This window comes from Agelaius phoeniceus, chromosome 2 (genome assembly GCF_051311805.1).
Source record: "Agelaius phoeniceus isolate bAgePho1 chromosome 2, bAgePho1.hap1, whole genome shotgun sequence".
Taxonomy (NCBI): domain Eukaryota; kingdom Metazoa; phylum Chordata; class Aves; order Passeriformes; family Icteridae; genus Agelaius; species Agelaius phoeniceus.
In genome coordinates this window covers 9,457,615-9,481,064 of record NC_135266.1, presented here as the reverse complement: position 1 = coordinate 9,481,064, position 23,450 = coordinate 9,457,615, and the positions used below count along the sequence as shown (strand labels likewise).

The following is a 23,450-nucleotide window of genomic DNA, read 5'->3' as shown; positions in this document are numbered from 1 at the left end:
AAGGTCTCTCAGATTTCTTTGATATTTTAAAAGATCTCAAAAGACTTAAGAGAAAAACAAAGGGGAAAAAATCAAATATAGACAAATCCTAATAAATGTGAGTTGCTTTTACCCCACTTTACATATTTAATTGGCCAGGCCTTCTTAAGTGCTTCCAAGAGGTCTAAACATTACACAAACGTCATTCTAGGAAGACACTCTGTACTTCACTCCCACCTCAAATAAAAAATGGTTATAAATTAAAAACTGAGATTAGGAGAGCCATTGTATTCAAATATTCACAGTTTATAGATCTACATGACAGTAAGAATAAGACAGGAGACTAAAGAGAACCACAAATTATTTCTAAGAAAAGCAGACAAGAATTATATAAGATATCAATTTCTTTGCTGCAGGCAAATGGCCTGTAACTTTGGCTATTAACAACCTCTGACAAGCCAGATGGGATGAGGGCCATTCAGAGGCATTTTAAAGGAGTTTTAAATACAGCTAGAGATCCTAGTTTTGACAGGAGAATTCCACAAAAGAGTATGACTGACATTCTACTTTTCTACACTTTTCAGAGGAACTGCTGTAATCACTGGGATTTGCATGATGTAGTCTAGAAATACTAATAAATGGATAGACACAAAAAAGAGCTTTGGTAAACTATTTTTATATAAGGCAAATACAAAAAAATATTTTCTCCACATCATGATTGGGTATAAAATTTCACCTCCAAGCATATTTAAAAACACGTATCAAAACTTAAAAATTTTGCAAGTTTCCAAGAAATGTACCCATCATACAAATTCCAATTAAGTAGCCATTCTCTGCAAAGCAAAAACATCACTCCAAATCTGTGTATCCAGCAGGTGTTTCAAGGCCTGCTTCACCCACCGTTAGCTCTGACTCTACAGATGGGCAGAGCTGGGGTCTCCGGGGGCGGCAGAGGCGCGGGGGCACCGCGCTTCAGAGGCACCGCAGGAGCTGGAGTCGGGTACGTGGCCCGAGGAACGGCAATTGGGAGAATGAAGTCATATGCTGCCACCTAAAGGGAAAGAAAATATTGTGGTCATTTTCCCAAAAAAATCATAGGTACCTCCTGAACTATCTGAGTGCTTGGCTGTTTTGGCAGAATGATTGCAATTTTGGATAACAGGATTTTCATTTATTGGAACTCAGGTTCAGTTCTCTGAGTAAGCAGTGCCCAGGTTTTTTTTTTTCCCCATTAAGGAAAAGCTCTATGACCAGAAGTATCAGGTTTATCAGCAGAGCTACAGACAAGGCTTCTGCTAAGTCACAGTGTCGTGTTCCACTCCTGCCACCCTCATGAGTGAAAAGAGATTGGAGCCCTGGCCCGAATGCAGAAGCTCATGTGAGCAAAGAGAAGGGAAAACAAAGCTCCATCAGTTATGGAAGCCTTTCTCAAAGGCTGAAGAGCAAAGGTCAACCATTACAGTACACCCAGCATAAACAAAATGGGCTCTGATATCAAAGGTGAAATATCAGTTAAAATTGAGAAACCTTGGGGAAAAAAATAAGTCTTAAAACCTTTGTCATGAAATGCCACTGAATTCTAGGAGTCTAAATTCCAGTGATTTTGATCTTCATTTTTATCTGTGCTATCACATTCCCAAGTGGGGTTTCAAACTTAAGCAATGGTGTGTTTTGTACAGAACCCTCTTTTTTTACAGACTGTGCATCAGAAAGGCCAAATTTATTTCAAAAAGCACTTTCAAAGAGATATTTCTTGCCTCTTGCTCTGTCTTTTCAAGGACCAACACACTAAGATAGTATGTTCTCCAGATAAAAGGTATGGATAACCTTAATAAAGGTAATGGAAAAAAAAAACCCCAAAACTTCTGCACTAAAACCACTGCTAGAGTCCTTCAAATCCTGTTTTCACCTTGAAGGCCACAGAAATCTTAGAAAGGAATTAAACCTATAAAATCTTCATGTTGCTTAGAAAAAGCAGTAAAACCAGCTATATAAAGATGTTATGAATCATTTAAAAGCTTTCAAAACCTGCAGAGAAATAGTGCATCATTCTTCACTTTCACATCTCTGGTAGCAAGAAAAATATATAAATGATAGGAAAGAAAACCAAAAGTGTCCTAAGTCAGGGCATGAGGCACAAATCCATCTGTAACACTTACTGAGAAGCAAGCACACAGCACTGGGAGTGTGTGGTGTTCCAGCAGGGTCTGTGACACACAATTACACACTTCTGGAGAGTGAGGTGTGTGCTGAGCCTTGTGGAATGTTTTGTCTTTTTGTGCTCAGCTCACAAGGAAAGCATTGAATGAGGACAAGTTTTGCGGCAAGATTACCACAGTCCATTGTTTTATATTGATACTTCAAATATAATAATGATTATATTTTATAATATATAACTATTAGCTTTTCAAAATTGACATTTAATATTTTTTAGTAACTAAAACTCAAGATATGTCAAAAAGATTGAGTAAAAATCTCCTGCTTTGAATTATATACTCTTCTACTTTTAGTATCTCAAGTCACCCACATAGAGCACTTCATCAAGTTACATCTTCAAAATATGTTCTTGTAACAAAGCTGATTTTGTTTAAGTTTGGTGAGATTAAAATGTTTAGCCTATTATAGATTTCATGACAGCACAGGCTGTGCAAAGGAGTGCAGTCTAGCACAGCAATTGCTCTTCATCACTGCTGGTATGTTTAGGCAAGACAGCAAAAAATGGAATCCCTTTTTCCCTCTCCTAAAGCAGCAAATCAAAACCTGTTTTTCATCCCAACTAACAGGAAAATTTGGTTTTTTCTTACTATACAACAAAGGGGTTATTTTCTAAGAACTGGCAAACATAAGCAAATATGTGAAAGACTCAATTCACTACATGAAGATCATGATGTTCACTGAAAACCTACTTTTGCTATGAAGTACAATGGTACAAATTCAAGGCCAACCTAACTCATAGAAATATATTCATATAATTGAGAACAAATCATAGATCTTTTATTCATACATTAACTGCACATTATGTAAACTACATTACAAATGAAAAATCCTTTAAAAATTCTATGTAAGTAGAAATCAGATTATAATACATACACATTGCTGAAACAGAATCAAAAATTCATTTCAGTTATTAGGACTTCCCTTTGCAAGTAGAATCATTAGGCTTCTTTCTATAAATATTAAAAAATCTCTTTATGATTAATTTTTCATTTTTCAAACTCCATAATAGAAAATTCCCTCTTTTGCAAGATTACATACTTTACAAAGTAATGACAATACTTAAAAAAATAAATCCTTAGACTATTACTGGACTTATCATTGCTTTTTAGATAATTTATGAATACTTTATAGTTACTTATCTATTGAGATATTTTGCTGAAGCTGCATTTAACTTCACACACTAGAGAACATGGGAAGGGCAGGAAGGAAGCAGCCTAGAGGGAGCTCTTTCACAAACACTCCTGTTTGTCAATATCATTATAGGAAAAATTTTTCCTGTCCTGATGTACACTGATTATGCACATTGGTTGGAAAGGAGGAATCATCAACAAAGTCAGCATTTTAGAATCAAAGTAATTCAAAAGCTTTAAAAAGACAGGTGAGACAAAGGAGCTTTTTGTTGTGTGTTCACGTGGAACACCTCCAAATAATGCCAGAAAAAGGATGCTGGTCAGGCTGCCACCAGAAGTTAGCTCTTCAAATAAAAATAACAATCTTGGAAACTTTTATTCAGATGGCATCTTAAAATACTTTCAATTTTTTTTTCCACTAGAATTAATAAATAAATAGAAGCTGTTGGTCATAAAGACTCTGTGAGATTAAGAAATCTCTGCTACCAAAACTCATTTGAATTTATGAAATAGGTTTGATATGAACAGTTTGGTAGCTCTGAGCTCAAAACTGGGGAGCAAACATGGCTGAATGGCTTCCTGCCTTGGCCCTAAATACCTGGTATAGGACAAGAAATAAAAGAGGGAAAAGCCACCCCATCAAACATTACAAGTAAAATAGTTTTTACATAAAATTCATGGATCAAAAATAAACTGGAGTACAGCTGTCAGGTGGCAATCTGAGAGTAGAAAAAAAAAGTATTGTTATTTTCAAAAAACACTTTCAAAGCAGTTACTTCATCTCTATCTTTACTAAGTATTCCCAGGCAATAGTAAATCTTAGAAAGAATAAAATCTATTTCTCTAATTATAATTCTAATAGAGCATGTATTCTCAAGGTTGAATAAAAATTTTGCTAATTTAGAAATCATATAGCTTGTTTAGCACAAAGATGTGACATCTCTCCAAAATTACAGTGTTTCCTTTCACAGTACAACTTCCAAGAGAATTGCACATAAATCAATAAGCTAATTTATTACTTAGAATTACATTAAAACATCTGTAAAAGATAATAATACTCTTGTATTTATCACATAATACCATGCAGATTGTTCAAGTATCTTGAAGCATTTGTGAAAAGGTTGACCTTAAATTTTCTTTATTTGTACCTCTAATACACAAATTCAGCAGGGATAGAAGAAGGCAAAATGCAATGTACATTAGAAAAAATCAGTTTGATTCAAATTTAAACCTAACTGCAAAGCCAAGAGTTTATATCTTGCAATTGAATCCAATAGACACTCCCAGCCTTCCTACAAATTTAAATGAGCTTTTCCTTAAGATATACTGAAAGCTTTCATTCCTCCTGTTTTATATCACAGAAAAGCAGCTTCCACAATGAATAATGCAACTGCTGTTCAAAGCCATCATTCAAAGCACTGCAATAAAATTAAATCTTTCCTTTGTTTATGGTCAGAGATGATGCAGAAACAATACCCTGTAATTCCACAGCTGCAGTTTTTCCATAGAATTCCCTTCTTACACGACAAATCTGTTCTTTCATTAGAAAAAGGGAAAAGAAAAGTCATTTAACAGGACAAAAAACCCCACCAAAACACCTGTCACCTCCCTACAACAAGCTTAAGCAATAAGCTCTGACAGGTGTGACTTGTTCTATTTATCTCAATCAAAGGCACTCCAAGGCTTCATTATTACCCAGCTGTGTATTTTGTCCTTTTTCCAAGATGCTGGAATTTGTTATTTTCCAGCAGGTTTAAAAAAATATTTTTAAAAACCTCATTTTGAATCACTACACTCCTGCACTTTGGTTTGCATGCTTTCCCCAGCAGACCCTGCAGGACTTCCGTGAGCAGGGGACAAACACAGACAGACAGACAGACACAGATGATATAGATACAGATATAGATAATAAAGATAGAGATGATAGCAAGTCAATACTGCTTTCATTGACAGCTCTGACTTCCACAGCCATCAAATACTAAGTTTAAACTCTCTGCAGTGAGGTGCAGAGCCTGTCACCTCCAACACCTTCAAAGACACTGGAATAACAGCAAGGCACAGCCACACTGTGTCTGAGCAACATCCCAGCCTTATCTATAATGCATGGACTCCATTTTCTCACTTGGAACACTGAAGGAACTGCCTCAACATTTTTTAAGGTTTATTTTTTAAGCATGCCAAAACACTTCATCTCTAAGAGCATTTTTTCATGTCCCATGTATTAATACATATTATATTTTAGTGAGAGCTGTAGCAGCTCTTCAGAGTTCCTATATATGTACTACATTTGTTGATCTGAAGGGTTTTTTTTAGTAGAATTCAAGACTGCATTCAAGACTAAATTACTTGCAACCTTACATTAATAATTCAGGTAGCTTTAATAAATTTTTTAAATACATTAAAATAATTTCATGGGGTTTTTATGTTTTTAGCAGTGCTCCTGAATTATTTTTACTTTTCCTAAGCCCTATTATCCACTTTGTTAAAGAAAACATCAGTATAGTGGGGGTTTGTTGGTTTATAGGGTAGTGTTGTCAGTAATGACTACAACAGCAGGAAGTTCTAGTAAAACCAGAAGGCAGACAGAAAAGAATGTGACCTGATGGGACACAGAAGGTTTGCAGCAGCTGGGAGGTAAGCTGGGGAAGAGCAGTTATCAAAAAAACAGAGATGAGATCAGAAACAGCTGTTGCAGTGCACAGAGGCAGGAAATAGCACTTGCAACTGTGAAACCTGAATAGGGGAAGCTCAACACACAGAGATTAAAGATTTGGGTTTTTTTCTTTCAAAACTGGAAAATCAGGAAAGAAATCTGGTGATAAAATAGGGAGTAATGTTTTAAGAAACAGTAACTACTGAGAGTTTCTGATCACAGTAAGAGATGCTGGTACCTCAACCACTTTTTTAACAGGACTATGTCTTTAATTAGTATTGTGCATAGCAAGAGTTAAATGAAAGAAAAGCTACAGCATCCTGGGGGCTACAAATACTTCCAGATGCTGCCTGTAGTCATGCCACCCTGGGTAACACCATTTTACATCAGTCAGAGCTCAGGAGCCAGCTGTGATGGTGCTGCAGCAGCTCAGAGGTGCTCACCAAGGGCAAAGGGAGACACAAGGACTCTGAGCATACAAGAAGGGAAACTGAAGTAAAAACATGTAACTAAAGCAACACTTATCAGTTGGCTGTGAGAGGCCCCAAGAAAATTTCCTTTTTGTAGTTTTTATTTCCTCATTCCTGAAGGAAGTTATTTCTGTTTGCCAAAAAATTATTCTTAAGACTTGAAAAACACTTAGACCCAGCGGTTGAAAAATGAAAAATAAAATCTGGAATCAATAGGTACAATATTCTACAGCCTTTTTTGTTTGTTCTGTTTTTAGGGGTTGTTTGTTTGGTTGGGTTTTTTTTTTGGCAAGAACAGTCACAAAACTGATCTTGTCAAATGCAAAAATTGTTTTCCCAAATTTATACCACAACTAAAGCAGACTTCCAACTGGCATAACCTTATCTTCACTTAAGCCAATATAAACCAGTACCAAATGACAGTTGGACATGGCTCATCAATAACAGCAATCCTGAACATCATGCTCAGGAGACAAGCTAAATTAAACATAGAGAGAAAGCTACTATTTCAGCATTCCTCAGAAATATTATTTTACAGCAGTGGCAGTAGCAACACTTCTACTTTTATTCTATCCTGCAACTTGACAAGGAAAGGAAATAGTAATAGAGCTCAAGTGTCACAATGGGAAACAGAGTTCTTCTTTTTTCCATTGCTTACTTTTGGATTTTCTTTCCAAGTGGGATTGTCCCACTTCTTTCTAAACATGGCATCCCATATGGGAAAAGTGTGCAGCTGAAATGTTATCAGCCCAGATTAGAATAACTGTTTTACTTGTTTTAGTAATAAAAATATTCCTATTGGTATGGTAAGTCTGTGCTCTTAATTCTTGTTCAGCTTGTGGCCTGCAATGCCATACACACAGATTATTCCAAGAGCATTATCTACTCCTGTATTTCCATTACTTGACCTTCTTACTCAAAGGAAAATACCAGCATTTTCCTTTGCTGAGTTTCTCCAGTTTGATTATAGGTCACTCATGATATTCTGTAGGTACCATTTTGCAAACAATTACATACTTTCCTGACACTTAAAAACATATGACAACTATTCATTTTCCCTTAATTCAAGGTCTGCCATAGTACAGAAGGAATTTTTTTATAAATCTATTGTCTCATATTCTGTCAGGAAAAATTATTTCAGGGTAGTATATGGGCCATAAACTCAATACAATTGCTTCCATGTGTATGCAGAAGAAAATCACAACATTTTCAGACACAGCCTGTAATATACAAATATTACTTGAATGATGCTTTGAACAAAGGAATTCCATTTTATACTGCAGGAGTATGAAATGGAAGGCAGGAGTGGGAGACGTGGGTGGCGGTGGAAAAAGAATACTCCTGACCCTTTCAAGATGCATAATATCTGTTATTCATTTTTAAGGTAAAAGTGCAAATAATGCAATGGATTTATATGCTGTAGAAGTGATCCCCAGCTGATTGTTTTGAAGCTGTTTTACAGTATCATACACAAAGTTTTTGCAGTTCATTGTTCTCCAAATATGTGGAAACCCCAAACCTCCAATTTCCAAAGCATTTTTCTATGGGGTTGGATTTAAAATTCACTTGAGTACTCTCTATTGACAGTTACTGCCAATAAAATGCTAATTTTCGGATGTAAAAGTAACTTAAAGTCTCATATCTTCAATTTTTTCCACTCAAATAGCAACTTTTCCAATCTTTATGACACATAAAACTCATGTACATTTGCAGTTTCTTGGGTCATCTGGGAATACAGGCGAGAACAGCTGCAAAAAGAAGGTGGCTGCTGGTTGGTTGAATGATTTCATGAATGTGTGGTATGACATTTCAGTGTTAGTTTACACCATTTTTAATCCATTGAGGAAGTGTGTTTTCTTTGTGTATGCAAACACTTAAAGGTATAAAAAGGTTATTTAAGAACTTGTTTACTTAAGAACTGCATTGCTAATTATAAAACTATTGCAGAGACTAAAATGTTCATCTAAAGTCTCTATTCTACCATCACAGAAATTTTACAGAGCATGATTTTAATTAACTCAATCACCACTGTTCCATAAACCTACCTTTTTTGGTGTCAAGGTCAGGAAGCATTTCAAAGATGACCCTTCCTTTAGGTAAACTGTGTAGAGATAAGGCTTTGAACGAGAACGGTCAATTGCTGCCAAACAAAATTCACAATCAAATTACAGATGTTACTGCATGAAATATCAACTTTATAATAGCTGCAGCATTTCAAAGTGATTTCCAATATCAAGTATCTACATATTTGCATGGTAAGCATTTCTCACAAAGTTACAATGGAATATAGTACCTCTCATAAGGACTCTGAAGGTAATTTTGGGCAGTATTATTCACCAGAAATTTTCATGGAAGTTATTCATTTGGGAAAACACAATATTTCAGACAAAAAAAAAATAAAACAAACAATATTGTCCTTTACCTTTGAATAAAAGTGTTAAGCTAAAATACTTAATTACATAATAAACTAGTACTACAGGGATAAAAATAGTTGGCTGAAATGGGTTTGTTTTGTTGTTTTTTTGGGTTTTTTTTCTAATTACTTTTAGGCATAATCTACATTTCCAATAAGGCTTGCTTCCTTTTTCAGACTTCCATGTTCAATTTTAAGGCACAGGCAGAAGCACAGGTTTCCAGCAAAGGTAATATTCCTCCAAGATCAGCATCCATCATGGAACACCAGGAGTATTCACCATCTGAGTACTGAACCTGACTGGATGTCACATGAGTGGTTTCAAGCACAAACTCTGATCATGTGCAGTGAGTCTGATCCCATGCTGGCTGCCTGCCTGTTGTAAAGAGCCTTACAGCACTTTTGGAAGTTAAGATCACTGACTAGGAGCCCTCACCTCCTCTTCCGTTTTAAGCGCACCACATGGTAAGAAAACCCCTCTAATTTTGGAAGATCTTTTTTTGCATCATCCATAAATGCATCATTCAACATTAAGATACAACTTTATGTTGTATAAATTTTATAATACTGTCTTGCAAAAGAATGAGTCATAATTTCCTGAGTTTGCAGCTTTGCTTGTCAGGCCTCTTGTCTCTGTAGAATTCTTTTGTGAATAATGATGGAAACATCCAAGGAGATGCCATGACTGAAGTAGGAAAGCCATGAGCAACAATGTGCAGGATAAGAATCTGCACTTGTTCTACCAAGCAAAAAAGAATTCATTTCTACTCCTGCCCCAATAACTTCCTGAGCTGAGTATTCATGCAGAACAGAGGCCCTGTCATTAACCTGCAGACACCCTGTCCCTTTGGGAAAAAGAAAAAACCCTTACACTGGTGATGAAATAATCAAAGGGTAAATATTGTCCAAAAAGCAGGTATTATTCACTGAATAGGAAATTAATACAATTGTTTGGTTTTGTTTGTTTGGGTTTCTTAATACTTTATTTTAACTGGTGAGAGGGTATTCATTTTTTTTAATTATACCTTACCAACTCTGGGGAGGAAAAATTGCAGAAAAAAAAAAGATCTACAGGCAACCTGACATTCTGCAGATATTTATTTTTTGTCAAATGTCATCTTATAGGCAAACCAAAATGTCTCCTCTTAATTTATATTAAGCAGCACTTCTAAAATAATTGCTTTAGGTTTTGTTATATCAGAACATTTGGCTACCAGAAATGGTCTGCCAGATTTTCTCTCAGCATTATTCATTCCTATATGTAATGAAAATTCTGCTATAGCAAAAGCAAATACCTGAATTGTCTTCAGCATACAATTTAAAATCCTTATGGTCAATAAAATCAAACTGCACTCTAGTACAAGATTGTCCTTTGTTCTGCAGCAAAAATGGAATTGATTTTGTAGAGCCAACATAAACACCTTGATATTCAAATATTCCCTGTAAGTTTAAAGAAGAAAAATGGGTCAAAGCACTGTGAAGTCAAGTTTATAACTGAATAGAATGTGAAAAAATACAATTGTGTAAGAGTCACAATTTATAACACAATAACAGTGTTGGTTAATCAATAGTCTCACATAACTCTTATCTATAAAATCTTTCCAGGACACAAACTAGAAGAGTTTAGAATTTAATATCAAGTCCAGTTACACATCAGAAAAGTTTTAATCATTCAGTAAACAGATCAGTAACTTACTTTTCCCTTTATTGCATTTTTTGCTATAACCACCTTAAGAAATATTCTCCCTTTTAACATACTCATTCCAGATTGCCAAATTCAAAAACCAAAGCTGTCAGCTATCATTTAGTGTAATTGTTATATGTAAATTTGGGTTTTAATAGCTTTTCCTAATTTCATCACTTTCATCATTTTCTTGGGATGTTAGTTTAGGAAGAAATTAAAAATATGAAGTAGAGAGGAGCCATTTTGACATCTAGATCAAGCAAAATACTTAACCAGTCTTACCAATTGCTACAATTTCTTCACACTTACCACATCAATGCCTATTTCAGTGATCTCTGAAAATCCACTGATCCTAAGTGTGAGTTCTGCTGCATTCCTCACTGCTACCTAAGTGAAGGGACAACACTGGGACTGTGGAAAAGGTCATCTTAACATAACTATCTCACCAAATCTCTCATAATTACATGAAAAAAAAAAGTTTAACAAAAAAAAAACAAAACCCAACCCTCTCCCACAGATCAGAACAGATAGAGTCACTATAAATTGCACTGAAAATATGAAAATAACTCTGTCTTTATAATATAATGCATTTTTGCTGCAGAAATATTAAGAGATAAAGTAAATGCCTTCATTTTCTAGAACATATATATATACAGATTCCAGTGACATGTGGCTCCAAATCATGCCTTTGTGGCATACCTCATCTGGGACAGACATAGCTAGCTAGATAGATACAGTTGTTAATTAAAAATCCTGAACAAAAAAAAAAAAAAAAAAGAAAATAAGAAACATAAAAAAACCAACCCAAAGTTGTAAGAAAGACCAGTGACCAGTCTTTGCCAAATATGCAGACAAAAGTAATATCACAGGAGGTTGTGTTACTAGAATGAGTATTTTTTTTTAAACAGGAAAAATCTGTCTTCAGCAGCTGTAAGGATTGGAATGTGTATCACAACACACATTGCTTGACAGAGGTGCTGGTACAAGGTACACACTATTTGTCTGGGGAATCTTAAATCTGTTGTAAAATGGAAAAAATAAATGAATACTAGATTTAACAAGCATAATATATGCAGCCCCAGAATATGGTGAATCCAGGATCAGTCAGAAATGGTAGCAAAATTCAGGCCCTTGATAGCATCTTTCTTTCCCAATTTCACTTATCTCAGGAAGCAGGCATGCCGAAAACAAAATATGTGTTACAGGCTTTTTGCATGTAGAGCCATCTCTGAGAAAACCACAAAAAGTAGTCAAGAAATTTAAAACATTTGAGTATTCCAATCTTGCCTCTCTATAGATTACAGAAACTGCAGGTATATCTACATAATCTCATAAAGAATAATCACCCATTACTTCCAACAGCTTGTCAGTGGCATAATATGAATCAGCTCAAACTGAGAGGCTGCTTTGATATTTCTGAGCAGGACTGAGACCAAAAAAAAAAAGAAAAAACAAAAAGAGAAGAAGTTACAGCACTAATGATCTGCTGCAAGAAAACCTTATTCTTAAAAAGCGTAAGGACGCTGGAAATAAAATCCAAAAGATGCATGAACATACACACATAAACACACAGGGTAACACTCAAAAGCCAAAGCTCTTCCCATTTTGAAATACCTCCACTTTTTTATCAAAACTCATGTGTGCCTTTGGAGTGAAAGAGATTTTTAAATCAACAAAGCCTCCCACAGGTATCACTCCTTCAGAGGGTGTGATTTTCATTCCAGGCAGTGGGTTGGAGTCAAGAACCTTCACAAACACAAACAAGAAACATACTGAAAAAGGTGTTTGCATTCATTTGTTTTGGTTGTTGTTGTTTTATTTATACCAATGTATCTATCATAAAGCTTTTTATATTCTTATAAGGAGAACCTTCATAGCATATAATGCTAACTTGGACATAGAAGTTTGGGAGAAAATGCAAGTACAACAAAGTTAAGTAACAGATTTCTTAACATAAATGTCAGTTTCTACTATGAAATAATTCTTTCCATCAATTGGAAACGTGGAGTTCTGAGTTTTGGGTTGTTTTCACTAAGTTTTCAAAATTAGGATTTGCTACCTAGGAAGTCTTCCAAATATTCTACAAAACATTTTTTTCAGTGACAATTAAATTCACCACTTCTTTTTTGACATTCACAGGACACAGAACCCCAATTCTGTATAGCTCAGTGATAATATTAGAAGCAAATACTCAGTTTACCCACAGTTAGAAGACAAAAAGGAATTTCTTCTCTTCTAATGCACTCCTAACAGATAGCTTTTTAAAGGATATCTACACAAGTGACAGTGACCAAGACCAACCAGCTATGTCTTGGCTTAAAAGTAACTCTGGAAGCTAAAAAGGCTGAGTATGTTTGTTTGTGCTACTGGCTATGCTGATTTTATTCTTTCAGGCCCAGCCTCCAACACTATGGTACTATTTGTTATTTAATGCTCAGCTGATAAAAGAGAAATCTGGTACAAATAAAAAACAAGTTTTTCAGTACTGTAATAATGCAGTAACAAAAACTCTGAGGATCTTAATGAACATTATTTTCCTTCACTAAATGCAGCATTTACTCTATGACCAGCAAAACTAATGAGGTTAGGTTCCCTACTAATTTGTGTATTATGTCTTTACCCACTCTGGCATCCATCTTATCCCTTCTTCAATTCATTGCAGAGCCCTTCTTGCCCCTGGATGTTGGTTTAGCAAAGTCACCCCATGTGCTGTGACTGCTCTGGGTCCCTGCATGCACTGACTGGGCAGCAAGGGTGGGATGAGCAGCCTCAATGCAGAAAAACATCCAATAAATGCTTTTCCATAGGGTAGCCCAGTATGGGACTCTACCCTCACCCCTGGCTCTCAGGAAACTGCCAGAATCATTTAGGCCATCACTACTTTGCTTGTCTTTTGTCCCATCTACCATCAGTGCAAATTTGACAGAGGGACAGAATTCCTATTTACATCAATCTTTTTTCTCCAGAAAATGTCACAAAAACCTTAATAGGTTCATATTTAATAACTGAAAAAAAAAAAAAAACCATAACATGATCTGGTAAAATTAATTCCCTTCTGCTCCCCAACCCAAGGAATTAAACATGCTAGAAATAATTTTCTCTTACTTGGAAGTATGCATGGTTGTATCCTGTGTTTAGAATAGAGGCTGTCTTACAAGTAGTGAAACCAATTGGACTGTGAGCAAAGGAGATACTTTGAGCCACAAACTGAACTCTAGTAGTACCAAACTATTAAAAAAAGAGAGACAGATAAAACAAGCAAACCATATAACATATTCCTAAGTACAAATAAATAATTCAGCCTAATTTTTTTACCACATAATGAGCTAATATAGTTGTGCAAATACATAAATTGGAAGTATTCAAATAGGAAAACACAGCTTAAGTGTGAAAGAAGATTTACTCAATGTACTAAACTTATCTATATTCAAATTGAACAGACTCAACCCTACAGATATTTGTGGACTAATTTCAAGACCAATAAAAATATTTTAATTTAACAGCACAAACTTCATTAACTCCAAATGTGTGATCAGGACCAGATATTTCAGAGATATTAACAGCAGTAGAATTTTAAATATTCTAATTTACACACATCCTGGTTTACACGTGGCAAACTTCCAAGACTTCAAAAGAAGAGGAAGAAAAGAAAAATAGTTACTGGGGAAAAACAACCAAAAATGAAAATGGGCTCATCAAAAGAAAGGAAGAAGTTTTCTTGGCTCCCAGTAAAAGTTCTAGAACAGGTAGCCAGTAATAGAGGAAAAAAAAAATTAGTGGGGAAAAAAAAAAAAAAAAAAAAAGAAAAACTCTTTCTCTCTTTCTTCTTCATACTCCCTGGTATGCAATGTAAGACAATACATAACTAACCAAAGCTGAATGTCACTGTTTAAAAGACTACCCAGAACACTGCTTCTCAAATACCATCTTCAAATAATAACACAAAATTAAATTAGGAGTCTGTTGTTACCTTGAAACTCTGAAACATACTTCCCACGCACACCTAGATTTTTATTCCTTTAATAAATAATATATATATTAAAAAACTGCTGTATCACCTCTCAACATTTGTTTAGTCATACTAGGCAAGCAAATAACTAGACCATAATCTATAAGGACCACCAAGCTGTGATGCCAAAGGTAGAATATCATCAAAAGCAAAGAAAAGTTAAATTGTCTTTGCCTTGCTTTTTCCATCATGTCTTTGGAGCATACTCTTTAGTTAAACATGTTAAGTAAAAACTATATGAAATTAAAATAGTCTAATAAAAAAATAGATTATAATAGAGATATTTAAAGGTATTACTTGTTTAAAGAAATCCACACATTTTTCTTCTCTAAAGCTGTCCCATGAAGTGTTACCTTTGCAGAACATTTCAAGTTAACTGAATTTCCTTTGCGCACATGCAAGGTGAATTGTCCTGTTTCTGGAGTGCTGAACCCTGGATGCCAAACAACTTCACACTCCACATCACTGTAGGGCTCCACAAACCCTAAATATATGCACATAATTTAGATGTTACAGCATATACATGGACAACTGTCAAAATACATTGTAGAATTAGAAATACCATAGGCACATAAAAGTGAAATGACCTTCTATTACTGAATGTAAGCCTACATTTCTTAGGTGTTGAACAGTCTGATGAATTAAGTAAAATTAGGTCTTGGATTTTCATGAGCATTGCAAAATCTATTTGTTAGTAACCTGCAGTGAAACACTCAAAGTTTACTGGTATTTTTAGCCATTAATTACTCTAATATTCAAGACTGAAAAGAAAAAATAAAAGAACAGACTATCTTTCTTGCAGAATAGCAACTTGGGGAAAGACCATATGCACTTTTTTGCTTGCAACTGAGTCTGAATTTGTATTAGCAGAAATATCTATTATCAAGAATCAGAGCACACTAATTCCAATAGAGTCAGCAGTTTGTTCTTTAATAATGGAGCTCCAACATATCCCTGCAGAATATTATTTTGCAAAGAGAAGAATGTAAAAGCTACACACACACCTAACAAATACTGATCCATGATGCAAACACAGACTAATTCCTGACTAAATTCCATTTATATTACTTAAACTTCATCAACTTTTAGCAGCTTCATTCACGCTTTTGGAAAATTTCCTATCCTGATGAGCTGTATGATGTTGCTGCCCCACTCTTGAAATGTCAGCAATCTGTGCTGAGAAAAATGTTTACACAAGCACTGCTGGCTGGTCATGGAGGCAGGGAGCTGGACTGAGCTTGCATTCAGGGCAGGGCTTACACAGAGAATGCTGCTGTGGTGCTAAGCTGTGACCTGATACTGCTTTTGGGACACACTGATATTGACAGAAATCTAAAAATATAGTTTGTAGCATCAGCTAAATGTTAGTCTTATTTAATACTGTTGACACATAAGAGACATACACACACTGTATTTGCATAGCATACCTCTGGTTGGCTGTATAGTAAATGCAGGTTTGCTATCTCCAGCTACAGGTCTCCAAATAAAGCCAGCAGGTTGGTTTCTGGGATTGCATACCCTCACAGTTCTTCTAAACTCTGTCCCTGCTAGGCAGCCAGAAACAGGACTCAAAATCACTTCCCTTCTAGACAGCTGAAGTTCAATAGGCTTTGCATGTGCAACTACCAGCACATGTCCAATGTGTTTGTTGTTTATTTTGTAACTGAAAGAGCTGTAACACAAAAAATATTTATCTCTCAATAATTTTATGCATTTGCTCTGTTACATTCAGAGTAAAATTTACCTGAAATATAACCACTAGCAAGAAAATACTTAGCAATTGAGTGTGGACACAAGACTGACAAGAGAAAAGTTTGCAGTTGTTTTGCATACTATTTAAATCAGAAGTGAAGATCATCCTAAAGGATGATGAGTCTCACACAATCATTTTAACATTAGAAAACATAGAGTTCATACCAGCAGACTAGAGAACAGGTTTTTTTATACATTTTCCCATGATTTGCATCAAAAGACCTGAGCATGGATGCAAGTGATGGAATTCTAGGCTGGAAAGAGAACAGTATTTTCCATAAAAATTTCTCTTAGCAAATACACCATAATAACCAACTTTTTCCCCTGATGCACATATAAAAGGCTTTTCACAGGACAGATTTTTGTTTGTTCTGTAAAATCAAAAACAATAAACAGTATTCTACTAGGAAAACTTTGCAACATAAAACTGCATTGATTATTGCAACGTCACCATAGATGAGTGTACACCATTAAGAATTATCATGACAACCTTTAAAATCAGCCAGGTGATTTCTTAAAAAAATTTACTATTGCCAAGAAAATGTGTAAATCAAGACAAATATAAAAAGCCTTACTTTTTAAACATTCCAGCATTGATTGTCTCAAACACAACTGGAATATGGGTTTTTGTAAGAGGAGGCACCACCTGAGACAATGGAGATGTCTCCTGCAATTCTGCAACTTCAATCTCAATTTGTATCCAAATATGAACTGACAAATTATTGATGATGTGCAGCTCTTTGGTTGTTGTAGAATACACACAAACATCACCAAAATCTATAGTAGAAGGACCTGAATTATATGAGAAATAAGATCCTCAACATTAAAAGGTAAAAGCTAATGTAAGGAAACATAACTACTAAATACTATGACCAAACACTATAGTTCTTCAAATTACAAACTTATTCAGCTACAAAAATCCTGTGGTGGAACAAATTATCACTAAAATGTGGAAGTAAATACCATCCATGTTCTGTGAGTGTTTTCAGCAGTACAAGCCAAAAGCCAGCGACATTTATTTTTTAATTGTGCTTTTTTTAGTCAACTGGTAAAACAGGAAATCAATGTGCTCACTGCTAACAGGACTATTAATAACCATAGATACTTCTTTTTGTTAAGCAGATATTTAAAAGTACAAATTGCCACCAATTCACTGAAAGTTTATGTAAGCAACCTGTTGGTTTGCTCCCTGATGTGCAACCATTTGGTTTGATAATTCATGTCATGTGATGGTTACAGAATTACTTCACTACCTAGTTTACTGCTATTACTAGTTTTTAGGCTGGTCTATTAACTTGAGTGCTCATGGCACTAATAAAACCTCTCACAAAACTCTCAGTACTTTTTGTATTATATGGTGTTTATATTGTTCTTCCTTTCCCCAAGTACACCAAGTTACACAGCTACACTATTCAAGTTCTGGCTTGATTGAAAATTTTAAAAAGCCCAGGAAGAACTGAAAATTCTCTTTTTGCTGCAAAAAAATTTTACTGGAGAAAAGCTGACTTAAAAATAGACCTGTAGCAGTAATAGATGTTGTTAATAAGTCACTAAGAGGTTTTAGAAGGTGTTACTCCTCATCACAGAACATTATCCTGAAATTATTTTGATGGAGAATCTTGAAGTTTCAGTTTTCAATCTTCACTGTTAATTCTCAGAAATATTCTGAGCACTTCCATGAATCTTGCTGATATTAATGCAGGTCCAGGTACTACCCACTAACAAGGCCTAAGGGGATAAGCAGCTGTCACACTATGCTGTGGTGATTTCTCTGTAAGAGGTCGTGATATGAGCAGCCTTCAAAGGAAACTCTTCTTTTACATGTTGATACTTAATCATATCTCAGTATTTGCTGAGAATTACAAAGCTTTAGTGAAATACTACTCTAGGTCTCAAGCTGCCTACCAAATTAAACTGTTTTCTGTTTAGGGTGAACAACTATAATCATAAAATGTGTTACTACACATAAGTGCTTTTACAACAACTATATGCATTTAGCAACCAAATTAAAAATCTTACCAATGAATATTTGATGAAGCTGTTTGTGTGTCAAAGTTAGACTACAATCTTCCTTCTCCTGGGCAGAAGATGGCACAGGACTAAGCCAGCTCCAAACCTGTGATAAGTACGAGACACTTCATCAGAGCAGGATCAAAATTCTTATTATTTCTTATATGGTAAGCACATTATGCTCACATCCTACTCAAGCATTTAACTTACTCCTTTGTTTGTAGATTTAGAAACAATTGCTGCCAGGTTTCGACTAGTTAACATGCAATTGTCATCTAAAGGAAGCATTTCAGGCTGTGGTTTCTCCATGGGAAAATCTGTGATTGAGATGTTTGGTGACTTAAGACCTTCAGCTGGTTTAATTCCTAAGCTCACAGGATTGTTATAAATATAAAACCGCCTACAGGGAAGGAAAAAAAAAAGAATCTAAAAGTTTGAGCATTCCATGATCTACACATTAAATTATTTAATATTTTTAAACAAAACAATTAATATTTTAAGTAGGAATATTTCATTATTTAAAAAAACCCTCAAGCACAGAAAATACCTTGAAAATACTTCTATTATTTTGGGTTTTATTGTAAAATAAGTCTAGAGGACCAGTCAGATTACAGGATTCCATCTGCTTCAGTGCACACAATATACAAAAATTCACAAATTGAATCTGTCATTTGGAGTGAGCTACAAATCCTAGTTGGAAATACATATTTATTATATAGAGAGAATCCAAAACAATCAATGTTATGTTTTTTCCTATTAACCATAACCAAGTATTCTCAAAACTTGACACTTTAATTTATGCTCACTTTAGGCTTAATTTCAAGTGCCTTGCCTCTATCCCTGCATTTCACCCAGGAAGTGATCTCCATGTGTCTAAATACTTGAAAAAAAACAGGTTTTGAATGCATTATAAAAGTCCCAATATCATAAGCATATTGTCATGGGACAAATTTAAGCATATGATCAGTGCCATCCAGTTAATTCTGCATGTATATTCACATATTTTGTGTATGAGCCTAAAGTATTTATTTACCCTTTAAACCAAGTCTTACCTAGCAGCCTCTCTCTCTAAACGACGCTGTCTCAAATGGGAAATGAAGCGTACATACTGTTTCTTATTTTCCTCTCTTAACAGTCGTTCAGTGTCAGTATAAGCAAATTCTGGGTCTACATAATTATATCTCTCAGTCTTTGTGAAAATAGTCCTAAATATTTCAAGAGAATTGTAGTTTCATTACACATGTATAACGATACTGGGTCTTGCTAGAATGAAAACATAATTGATTTTGATATTTATATATTTCATTTCAAACAGTCTTTTTATCCCAGCTGATTATTAATATTTGACTTTGTAAAGGCAACCATAAAAATGAAATATTGCAAGTGTAATAGCTACATTTATAGTTTCACATAAGAAAACTCAATAAATTTATGAGCAAGAGACTCAATAATGCAATGAATTTTAAAGTACTTTCAGCCTGAAAAAAACCCAGTGAACTGTCAAATGAGTAACCAATCTTGATCTGCTATATGATATATATAAATGTGTGGGTTTAAATATTAGATTCACACAATTTTTACCTGTACTTTTTATTCCATTCACTAGGCCTAAGGCTGGCTGCACGATCATTAGGAAAGGCTATAAGTGCGTCATCCTCACGATTCCTGTTTTTCCGGTGAGTATGGATTTGTGTTCGGATTGATTTAAGGATTGCCACAGGTGCTGTATCACTGAGCTGTCCTCTGCCACGAACTACATACTGTCCAGTTTCATTGGAAATCAAGGGTGTTAGACCTTAAAATTCAAATAAAACAGACTTGAACTATTATTTTCTAAACAAAATTCAAAGTCTTGGAAAATATATCTAATTTACAATGGTCTACCCAGCAGCACAACAGTCAGTGACCCATCCCACAGTGTTTTCCTCAGAAAAGAGGAAAGAAGCCATTCACATCATGCCAAGAGCCAACTGTTTCCTTTGACCTGGGTCACAGAAACAAAAACCAGAGCTCAAACCAGCTGTGTCCAGCTGTGATGCTATGTGTTGCACAGACACATCATCAGACACCCAGAGCTGCCTGTCACAACACCAATCACACAGTCTTAAAGCTTTTCTTAAGGGCTACAAACAGAGGCATGAATTTTGACAAAACCTCCCAAGCTAGATCTACTAAAAAGATCAGATTTCTTTCTATCTAGTTTTAAAAAAGCAAATATAAATGAACATTAAAGAGAAAACTATGGCAGAAATGAGGTCAAACTTCAACTGCCCTTTCCTCCCTCACCTGCAAAAAAAAAAAAAAAAAAAAAAAAAAAAAAAAAAATTTTTTTTACCCACTTTAGCCTTACTTTAATCCACCAACAAAAAATCAAAAACTACTTTCTATCTTCTAATTCATAGGAATTATTAAAACTTTCACTGGCCAGAAAGGCACAGTTTGCAAGAAGCTTCATTCCTGTTTCTTCCTTGCCTTCGCCTGAATACAGAGACACAACTACACACACTCATCCACATACACTGGGAGAAGGTAACAGGAAGATATGGAACCATCTAGAAAAGGATCTTAAAAAAAAAAACCAAAATCATTTTCCTCCACACTTCAGTGAAGCTTAAAAGCAAAATGTAGATATCATTCGTAGTTTTTATCAACCTGCAAATGGGACCAAAACAGGACAATAATAGAGCAAATGGCAGACAAGAGCATGTAGAAAGCCTGAAAAACTTGACTACATTAAATCTTTGATCCAAAAAAACCCACTTCTTCTAATTGGGTTTCTGAAGCAGAAAAATTAAAGGAGCTCTGGATTTCAAAAATAAAGCAAGAAAATTGCCAAACTCAGTTTCTCATCAAACCATGGTTGATAGCCATGGATTGGAAATACCTTCCTGAAAGTAGCAGGAATGCCCACTGGTTTATTCCAGTACTTGTAGGCAGTAAAGCCTTTTACCATGACTTTCCAGTAACTTTCACTTTTTAATTCCCCACAATGGAAAAAATGTTTCTCATTAGGGACTACATCTCAAGCTGGCAGCAGCTAAAGAGAATTCAAGTTCCCCTTCTGATCTACACACAGCCACCACATGCACCAGTGCACAGGTTAAGAGACTGCATTGGTGCTGCAGAGGCTGCAGCACATTTGATGTTAGAAAAAATTAATGTTTGCCATGACAGGTTTATAATCCAGTGACAGCTTAGTCAAATCTACTGCAAAGTGGCTGTTTGTGGAAAACATTTGGAACACAAAGAACAAATCATAGACTAATTATTGGATATCCTGAAAGACTCTTCATGCTGGCACAGGCTTCACTGGATGGGAAGAGTCAGTGAACACAGGAGCTGTAGCAGGCTGTATGAACTGGCAAGTTCATCTGGCAGCAGTAACTTTGAATCAATGAAGAACATTCTGTTATCTTTCCTAGTTCTTCCTGTGCTTTACATATCTCTCCATTCACTCCTGAAACATCTTAACACTGTGGTGTGTCATTGCTTGCAAAAACTGAACCTTATAAATGTTAGATAATCATATGATGAAAACTTATGTTTTAATAGTTCCATTTTTGATAGAATTATGGGTGTACCATTATTTTAGCTTTTGTTTTGCAGTCTTATGGGACATATGTCATAAAACTGAGCATTCCCTCCAGTCCCAATGAGATATTACTTTTCACAAGCAAAATAAAAATAATAGAAAAATCACTGTTAAAAGGCTAAAAATGTGCTTTTAAAACATTTTATCTCTCGTCATTTACGTTTTTTGCATCTTACCAGGATTAATTGTGAATACAACGCTTGTTCGTTTAGATTTGCACACAGCATGTAAGGTCAAATATATTTGATGAAAAGGTTTTGTCTTCAAAACATCTACATTATTTTTATCTACTCCTGTACCAATGATATCAATAATTTGCTTCATCTCAAATTTTCCTATTTGATGTGGAGAAAATGAAATCATCACTTCCTGGAAAAGAAAACTCATTATGAGACATATGAGACAATAAAGAGTGAAGTTTTGTGTAATTCTCTATATGATTGAGTCTCTGAGTCACTTCTCTCCACACTTACCTCTAAGACAGGTATTCAAAACAGGGCTTGCAGAATATGCCAAGAGGCACATTAAAATTAGCAATATAAGGAAACATAAAAATGTGACACATCAAAACACAACAAAGTCTCATTTTTTCACTTCTGAGAGAAATCTTGTGCCCTGACTTACTGGTTGGGGAAATTATAAATGTTTACATATTTGACTTGCTCTTTGCCAAGTTTCTTCCATTAAAAAAAAATTTGTCTTACTTGAGTATTTGTGATTTACTGAAACAAATTAAAAGTATTCTTCAAAAATATCTGCATATAAATCAATTTTCTCAAATCAGTGAAATAAAAAAAATACAGATAGGAAAAACCCTTGTAAACTTGCCTTAGTGCTCCAATCTTTTTTCCTAATTTAAAATTATATTTGTTGCTTCCTGGAGTAGGGAAAGAAAATTAAAGGACTATAAAAACAATGTATTTGGCTGATATTAAAAGTTATTGCTACTGAAATGAAATTCCTCTGGTTTACTTTCAAGAAATTCCAGTGCTAACCACTGTAAAATAATCTGCACAGTTACATAACCAAAGAGAAAAAGGGAGTTACCTTTTCAGATTTTGTTTTAAGTTTTCCTCTTGCAGGAGAAACACTGAAGTGAGCAGTCTTGCGGAATCTGAATGTTACTGGAAGGAACTCAGATTCATTTTTCATTGTGCATGCAACTTGTGTTTGTTCACCCAAATAACAGTCCTCAAAATTAATTACTGTTCCTGGCTTAAAAGTTAATATCACAGGAAACCCAGAACCCATCAAAGCTAAGTCCACGTAACGAGAATGACTGCCTGCATTAGACAAACACAAAAACAAGCAAACAAACAAAATCCCTCTCACATCCATTATCTCACTATCAGGAAAGTCATCCTGTAGTTGTACAGTCACAAAAACAAAATAATCCTACAAACCAGTATGTTTTATAATGCAGTTTTTATAAACCTAACACAGAGATCTTTACGTCTAATAGCTGTTAGATAATGCATTCCCTCAGTAAGAAAATTGAGGTTGAATAAATATGCACTTGAAAATGCACAAAACTGGTATTA

At 35.0% G+C, this 23,450-nt stretch overlaps 1 protein-coding gene across 1 annotated transcript in view; it reads right to left on the bottom strand.

Moving 5' to 3' along the window:
- CFAP47 (cilia and flagella associated protein 47) overlaps positions 1 to 23,450 on the bottom strand; it is a 264,229-nt gene that overhangs the window by 230,140 nt on the left and 10,639 nt on the right. The window contains exons 8-22 of the mRNA XM_054628349.2: positions 22,957 to 23,192; positions 22,086 to 22,278; positions 19,899 to 20,112; positions 19,370 to 19,522; positions 18,528 to 18,717; positions 18,327 to 18,423; positions 16,883 to 17,099; positions 15,983 to 16,227; positions 14,909 to 15,039; positions 13,652 to 13,774; positions 12,161 to 12,292; positions 10,856 to 10,933; positions 10,158 to 10,302; positions 8,495 to 8,589; positions 880 to 1,030 (exon numbers count right to left, since the gene is read on the bottom strand). Coding sequence (XP_054484324.2) covers positions 880 to 1,030; positions 8,495 to 8,589; positions 10,158 to 10,302; positions 10,856 to 10,933; positions 12,161 to 12,292; positions 13,652 to 13,774; positions 14,909 to 15,039; positions 15,983 to 16,227; positions 16,883 to 17,099; positions 18,327 to 18,423; positions 18,528 to 18,717; positions 19,370 to 19,522; positions 19,899 to 20,112; positions 22,086 to 22,278; positions 22,957 to 23,192 — 2,400 coding nt within the window. The remainder of the gene's footprint in view (positions 1 to 879; positions 1,031 to 8,494; positions 8,590 to 10,157; positions 10,303 to 10,855; positions 10,934 to 12,160; positions 12,293 to 13,651; positions 13,775 to 14,908; positions 15,040 to 15,982; positions 16,228 to 16,882; positions 17,100 to 18,326; positions 18,424 to 18,527; positions 18,718 to 19,369; positions 19,523 to 19,898; positions 20,113 to 22,085; positions 22,279 to 22,956; positions 23,193 to 23,450) is intronic.